The 8588-nt window shown below is 31.6% G+C and overlaps 1 protein-coding gene across 1 annotated transcript in view; it reads left to right on the top strand.

Annotated features, from left to right (window-relative positions):
- The window catches only part of Oct-TyrR (Octopamine-Tyramine receptor), a 31231-nt gene extending 22849 nt beyond the window's left edge, over positions 1 to 8382 (top strand). Inside the window, exons 2-3 of the mRNA XM_085201461.1 lie at positions 6024 to 6099; positions 6179 to 8382. Coding sequence (XP_085057587.1) covers positions 6338 to 7771 — 1434 coding nt within the window. The 5' untranslated portion in view covers positions 6024 to 6099; positions 6179 to 6337 and the 3' untranslated portion in view covers positions 7772 to 8382. The remainder of the gene's footprint in view (positions 1 to 6023; positions 6100 to 6178) is intronic.
- The last annotated feature ends 206 nt before the right edge of the window (positions 8383 to 8588 follow it).

Raw genomic sequence — 8588 nt, forward strand, 5'->3', positions numbered from 1 at the left:
GATGAACATAAACACGGCCTACAAAATGGATTCTCCTGAGATTTGAAGTAAAATGTCACGATGAAACCGTATGGGAAATTAAAAAGATATCTTTTGAACTTTTTAATTTAATGTGTATTAGAAATTTCATAGGTGTTGTCATGAGCTCGAGTTTATATTTGTATGCATATACAAACGCATATAAACTGAGCCATTATTTCTTTTTACAACCATACATATTGAAATATTCGAATAGGCATATTGTAATTATTTTAAGATTAATTCTTTTTATTGCATTATATTTATTATTTAAAGTACATGAACTCAGCCTTGTATTATCTGCTCGACGTAGATTTCCTCCAGGGCGTATCAAAGTTCTCCATTGCCGCATCCAGTCAAAGCCAGCAACCTCGTTCAGGTGGTCTTACTGAACTGCGGTCTTCACTTAAGGACCCATTTGCTCCAATAGCCATTAGTCGTTTAACAAGATTTTTGCTCATTGCCACTTCAACATATTTATCAGTTTTGATTTCGGTTATGCTGGATTTTTCTAGGTAACCTCTTTTATGAATTTATACCTTAAACAAACTCCGAGCATAGCTCATTTCTCATAGAAATTAAAATTATTTTAACTATGTATATGATCGCGAAATAATTTAATCGCGTCTTTGAAAAAAAAATTATATTTATAATATTTTAATTTATAAAAAAGTTTTATATATTTTTACATCTGAAAACATGTAAGCGCTTATGCTTAAAATATATATATGAATTTACTTTTGAAAATAATATTTTCTCGTTCGTAAGTAGCTTTTCAATATGAAAATGGTAAACATTTTTTCGATTTATTCCAATATAAATAGATTCAATTTGAGTGGACTACCTAAACAGAATACGAACAAATAATATTTATTTTCGCATAATGCTGACGGAACGCTTCGATAACATGCTACGAGTAGAATAATGTCATGCTTATTTTAATGTACCTATAGTTAGAGGATCAAGCATTGTTGACTACGCTTATTTGCGATTTAAATTTTTATAGAAAGATTATTTAAAAATAGAAAATATTTTATAGACAGGCGATAGTCTTGGATTGTTATCGTTCTCACCTGCTTGAGGTAGGTTGGGAACTTGGTAGCTACGAGTACACAGTTTCGTTTTTCGAATAAGCAGTATGCTGTTGGCCCTAATGGCCTCTACAGCTTTGTAATTTGCGAGACCGAGCTGGAAGAGCTCTGTCCTTGGCTTAGGTAACTTGGTATTTACTATCTGCCAGAAAAAATACAAAGTCGTTTAGTTTCAGTTGGAATCTCCCGCACACAGCAGAGTAGGAATAACCCGCACACAGCAGGGTAGGCAGAAGGAATCTATTGTTACGACTCTCCGTTTCCCACTTTCCGCCGAATTCAGGAGGCATTGCGTATTGAGTGGCGGAACTCAACGCCGCGCTTTGCCTCGACACCAGAGCGGAGAAATGAAAATATAAATTTTAAATAAATATTTCATTTCCTCGAATGGGGATCGAACCCACAACCAGTCAGTTTTACAGTTACATTTTGTGCCTCTACGCCTCGACCGGCCTCTATATTTATTAAACTGGTCTTTATAAAGATATGTATATAAACACATTATATTTTTTATCACAACATTTTCTAAGTTAAAGCAGACAATGAGTGGTATTAGAGGGTAGCTACTTAAAGGCGTGTGGTTGGCTTAAAGTGCTCTCAAGTAACGTACAATCTCGGTATAAGTATAAAATAAGAATCCATATACATTATACGTGCATCGTATATAAACTTCGCACTTTGCTATGTAAAATTATAAATAATTATTTTTACTTCTAGTAACAAGACAGTCTTAAAAAGTGAACGTGGTGCGTGGGTGTCGTAGAATTAGATTCCCTTTATTTATCCTGCTATATACAGGATACAACGTAATATAATATATTGCTACCAATCTAATGTAAAAGAGGGTAGATGTAGGTGAAAAAGACAATAAAAGCAAAGGAATTGTGTCAATCGAGGCAGTTGCTTGTAGGAATCAGCCCATATTAGAAAGAAACTAATGTGAAGTATTGTTATTGGGCGATACATATTCCTTATTGCAATTACTGACTGACTGTTTTCACGCTGTTTCACGCCGTCTTCCTAACGGGGTCGTTAGGGATTTAGCGTGAAACTAGTTAAAAGTAATTAAAAAGTTACTTATTTATTCGTTGATAATAACGTTACACGCTTAATTCAACGATGCTAAATATGAATTGAAATGCTTAAATGATTTCAAATATTAAAATATTTGAAATATACAAAGCAGAACTAAGTTGGAGTTTAGTAACAAAATAACATTCTTAGATATAAATTATTTCACTAAGTACTAAGTAAGTAATTGTTCTAAACAATGTCCCGAGCGAAAATATTTACTTAAATACAATAACAAAATTATGATTAAATTGTATAAAAATAAAGAAATTTAAAATTCAGTTTTTCCATGTGTAGTAAGATTTTTGGGAAATTCTTTTACATGCTTTAACTTTCTATTGTACGTTGTAGATTAAACGCTGCAAAATTTTTATATATATAGATTGATTGTGTTAATGGATTTAGTTGATATAAAATGTTATGTCCGAAAAATATTCGTTGAAAATCCGTTAGGTTATCAATCTTTTTATGTATTTAATATTATTAAACTTTATGAAAATTTCCCCATAAAACGTAGCAGATACTTCAAACTAAAATTTCACGACTCAATAATGCAAGTTTTGTAGATTCCCAAGAAACGTTCAGAAGAACTGAAGGAAGCTAGGACAATGTTGCTTAGAAAAGTTTGCGATCATATTAAAATTTCTTAGTAGCTTACAAAAGTAAATAAGCTTGTTGACGTGAGCGTCAGTCACATTTATTTCACAAATTATCATAATAATAATATATTAATAATTTAATTAAAATTAAAAAGTAGTTTTACTAAATAGTTGTATATGTGATGGTCAGGCATTGCGGGGTAAGCAGAGGGAACGTAGTGTTATTACACTCCGTTTAAATAAAATCAGTCCCTCGAGTGATAATCGAACCCACAACCACCATGTTTACTTTAATAATGTCATATTATTATATTGTTTTCATTAATAATATGTTTTAATCGTAACATTTAATTATTAATAGTGAAATAGAACTAAATTTAAAGTACAGTTTTTATATCAGTTGTTGTTATATAAATTTAATTTCATTCTATATTTTATGTCGAAATAAAATACCAAATAACTTGGATAAAAAGGTAAAAAGATCATTTCCAACATTGTTAGAACTCTAGGAATTTATGTGAAGATAAATCGTAGTTTGAGTTCAGAGTCATTTATTCTGCTCAGGTACCGTAGGAAATACAAAGTTGTATAGGTGTTCGGGATTAGTCTTTTCTATATATTTGGGATTAAAAAGAAAGAAAATTAGATTTATCTTTGCAAGAGATGCAGTTTCAAACGTAAAGTAAGTAAAGTTATTGTACACCAGAAATAGATATAGAATATTATAACATCGATAGAGTCATATATAAATCAATACAAAGGACGGCCTTATTGATAAATAAGCGATTGTATTTTCTTTTATGTCCATTTTTTGCATTAGACAATAATTTTTGTATCCTGCATATAGCAAGGCCGAGGTAACCTAGTGTTAAGATACCCCGTTACCCAATCTACAACACCCCGCTTTGTCTTGTTGCCAGAGCGAAAAAATGAAAATATTAACTTTCAATTCATTTCTCCTATTCATTCTCGAGCCAACTATTCTTCGTTATTTTTTATTTTTTATATGATGTGGTTTATCCCGCCTACAATAAACACAAATAACCTAGTGTTGATATACTTTATTCTCCACTTTCTGCCAGAATTAGAGACACTGCGTGTTGATTAGTGGAACCCAATGCTGCACTTTGTCGTCTAGAGTGGGGAAATGTAAATAATAATTTATTCCTTCGAGTGGGTTTCAAATATCACAGCAATCACGTTTTCAATCTGTTTCACTATTATACGATGGCACATATCACTTATACATTCCAAGGTTTTCCAAGTATTTTTTTATAGTGGTACATTTCCAGTAGTAGACGAAGACAGCCATAATTGCAAGAGCATATGCAGAGTTACTCTAGTATTAAAAACCTCCGTTCTCAACTTTCCGTTTTCGAGGCATTGCGTGTTAAGTGGCGGAACCCAACGCCGTGCTTTAAGGATACTTCTCCAAAGTGATACTTTCAAAATTGTAGGTTATATATTCGGCTTACTCAAGTAATTACGTGTTAAACTATTTAAGTGTTGAATACTGTAGTCAGTAAGCAAGGAAATGAAGATGTGCATTAATGATGACTTATGAACTTGCCACGTTTGTTTTCTGTTCTTCGTTCATTTTTAATCCTTTTTGCCCATAACAGGAAAGATATTTCGTTCTTTACTTTCCATTCAAATTCTGATAATGCGTTGTTATAATTAGAAACGCCAGTACAGACATTACCAGTCCAGATTCAATGGAAATATTTTATAATATCTTAACTTTTAATCAAACCCACATCGGCACCAATAAGGTTATCTGCTACTTAATGTTAAAGATCATAATGTAGTTTTTTAAAAAAAACATTAAAATGTTCTTTTCCCCCATGTTTTTACCATAAATGCTTGTAAAATACTTTCATTTTCTATTAAGCTGTTCAAATTCACTCACTCAGTTCAGTTTTTATACTAATTCCACTTGTTTATAAATAATCATTTGAATCAAATAAATATATTTTAAATTAAAACGTACATTATTTAATAGGCCTCGATAAAAAAGTTGTTATATAACTGTAGTGAAAATGAAATATATCGAGTATAATTACACAGAACGCTGTACACGTGTTTCATTAACGCGCCCTATTAAGACTACCTTGAATAGTACGAGTACGTGCTAGCCAATATGGAAGATTTATTACAATTTATACATCTGTAATTCATGATTCTTGTTGTGTTCCTACTTTTACACTAAAAGAAACTGATAAAAAAAATATTATTTTTATCACCATTAGTACGACGTTAGTATAATTAATTGGTTAGAGCGGTGTTGACTCCAGAATTCAATGTAAAGTGGGGAACAGAAGTTTTGGTAGGAATGGAATGTCTTAAAACTAAGTTTCCATGTCCTTTATAAAATATTTGAATAACTGTAGACGGTAATAATTTGACTACCCAATGCATAAAAAAACGTAAATATTACTTACTCACTTATGTATATTGCTTAACTATTAAAAACAGAAATTTTAAAAATGTATTCAAGAGAACAAGTGTGTAAAAGATTATGATGCAAAAGTAATGTAAATAATAGATAATCCTGCAACTTCAGTTCAAAACTACACAGGACCCTCGTAAAATATTCAAATGACTTAAAAATTTTAAACTACACTTTATTTTACAGCATAGTTGAAGTTTGTTTCGGAAATGGCGATTTCGCATTTAAAATTGAAATCATATTGCACCAAGAATTCCTGAAAAGTTTCACTAACTGCAACTCGTGTCATTAATTAGTTGCAAGAAGCTCGCGTCTTTACTACGTTTATCATTTGAACTAACTTAGTCTTTTAGTGAATTATTGCCTCACTTTGTGTTTTAATGTTCCATTTGCGTTAGGACCGTTTGTCATGCTTAATACATTTTAAAAGTTTTCTACCTGCTACTTTGCCTCCGTTGTCAAATGGAAATAAGTAAGAGTTGTGTGTGACATATTCTAAATGCTTGAGGGCTACTTTAACGATCGGTACAGTGGGTTTCATAAAAAATAATTAATGTGATGTAATATAGCCTTATTTATTTTTACTTCTCGCTATATCCCACTCATAGGGGGAATAGAAAAAAAAAGATTTTCATCATTTTCGCTCTGTCAGCATGGTACAATTGAAAGGTATTTTAATAAACATAAGAGTCATGGGTTCAAATCCTATTTGGAGATTAATATATTGATATGTATTTAAGAAAGCTATTTATTGCTTTTTATATTTTTCTAATAATCCTTTTTTTTTTGTTTCAGATTCAAGGCTCGAAGATACACCTAAAATGAATCAGTACAATATTTCGCTATCTCAACAGAAGAAATCTTTTAAAAGGTACATAATTTATTATATTAAATAAAAAATGTTGTATCTTAACATAAATTTCCGTTCTAAATGATGATTTTCTTTACAGGATCATGTCACATCAAGGATTTCACTTTAAGGAAATGACATTTTTGGATTTAGACCAAATGAAGACGTGTTATAGCCACTTGCCTACTGAAAGTATTCAAAACATCTACCCTGGCGACAAGAGCAACGCTACATGAAACTATATCAATGAAACAACAAAATGGGCCAAACATACACACATAATTACGCTAACTTCACTTCGATAAATTACACGCAATCTTACGACTTAATAGACGTTGATAAAGACGTTTGCGCCGTCGCAGATGACCCTAAATATCCAAGTAGCTTTGGAATAACGCTGGCCGTTCCAGAATGGGAGGCCATTTGTACAGCCATAGTACTAACATTTATCATCATTTCCACCATCGTTGGTAACATCTTAGTAATATTAAGCGTATTCACATATAAACCACTTAGAATTGTTCAAAACTTCTTCATAGTATCACTAGCGGTAGCGGACTTAACTGTAGCAATATTAGTCCTTCCATTAAATGTAGCATATTCGATCCTAGGACAATGGATATTCGGTATATATATGTGCAAAATGTGGCTTACGTGCGATATTATGTGCTGCACTTCCTCTATATTGAATCTTTGCGCGATAGCTCTCGACCGATATTGGGCGATAACAGACCCAATAAATTACGCGCAAAAGAGAACATTGGAAAGAGTAATGCTAATGATCGGCGTGGTATGGGCGTTCTCTCTCATTATCAGCTCTCCGCCACTATTAGGATGGAACGACTGGCCGGACGTGTTCGAACCGGATACACCATGTCGCTTGACGTCACAGCCTGGATTTGTTATATTTTCCTCGTCTGGTTCATTTTATATACCTTTAGTAATAATGACTGTAGTTTATTTTGAAATATATTTAGCAACGAAAAAAAGGTTGAGGGATCGGGCCAAGGCCACTAAAATTAGTACCATATCAAGTGGGCAAAACAAATTTGCAACCAAAGAGATCGATCATAATGACCAAGATTCTGTGAGTTCAGAAACAAACCACAACGAGCATCACGGGGCAACTCGACTTGTTTCGGAAAACGAAAAGCATAAAAGAACAAAAAAATTAACACCAAAGAAGAAACCTAAGAAGCGATATTGGAGCAAAAACGATAAATCCCAGAATAAGCTTATTATTCCGATTCTGTCAAATGAAAACTCTGTAACGGATATGGCGGAAAATTTGGAAAATAGAAATACGTCTTCTGAGAGCAATTCTAAGGAAGCTCATGAGGGTGATGTAGAGGTTATAGAAACAGTTGTTAAAGTGCCCAAGAGAGCGAGGCCTAATCAACAAAACACTGTTTATCAATTCATAGAAGAGAAGCAGCGCATTTCCCTGACAAGGGAACGGCGCGCAGCTCGTACTTTAGGCATCATTATGGGAGTGTTCGTCGTGTGTTGGTTACCTTTCTTTGTTCTCTACCTGGTTATTCCATTTTGCGCGAGCTGTTGCTTATCAAACAAGTTTATAAACTTTGTAACTTGGCTTGGATATATAAATTCGGCGTTAAACCCATTAATATACACGATATTCAATATGGATTTTAGGAGAGCTTTCAAAAAGTTATTATGTATAAAACCATAAATTATTTTTAAGAAATGTATGGTTTTTTTACATAATATTTTTTATTTAATATTTTATAATAATTCGTGCCAAATACATATTGTAGAAGTATAAGTCCGTATCTTTTAAAAGCCGCTAAGTTGCTCAAAGTGAAATTTTAAATGTTAAAATAATTCTTCGTATTTAGTAACAAAAAATAAATTCTTTAAATCTTCTTCTATAAATTGAACCGTCTATAGTGTAGCTATTATAAAGTAGTATATTTCCTGTACAATTAATAATTTTTGAAAAGTTAATTATATTTTAACAGTGATATCTGTATAATATTGTATACTGGAAGTGTACAATAAATATGTATTAATATGGTGCATAGCACAGTAGAACGTAGATGGTCATTTTGGTAAAACATAAAATAATCAACCTAGCCCTAAGTCTATTTTAAATAAATATATTTATTTCCAACTAAAATAATTTGAATGTATATAGCAATAATTAAAGTGTACATACATATCTTATTCTGTTGTATATAATTAATATTAATTATTATAAAGAATCTAATATTATTGTAAGGTCAAATGTTAGCTTAATATTAAAACACGTTTGAGGTTTAATGAATTTTCGTTCCGTATGATGCATTATATCCCTTTAAAATAATTTGAGCCCTTATTTAAAAGGGATATTAAATTATAAAATTATGTTAATTACGCTGAATTTAATAAAAAAAATGTTTTAGACATTGTTGTTTTATTTATAAGAAATATTTTTGATTCGTATATCATTATCATTGAATATATTCCCACAGATTCCCAGCGATAGTGAATTATTTTAATTTCTACCT

The sequence above is a fragment of the Heliconius melpomene genome, chromosome 18 (assembly GCF_056956725.1).
Source record: "Heliconius melpomene rosina isolate 202511_hmr_F chromosome 18, ASM5695672v1, whole genome shotgun sequence".
Classification (NCBI taxonomy): domain Eukaryota; kingdom Metazoa; phylum Arthropoda; class Insecta; order Lepidoptera; family Nymphalidae; genus Heliconius; species Heliconius melpomene.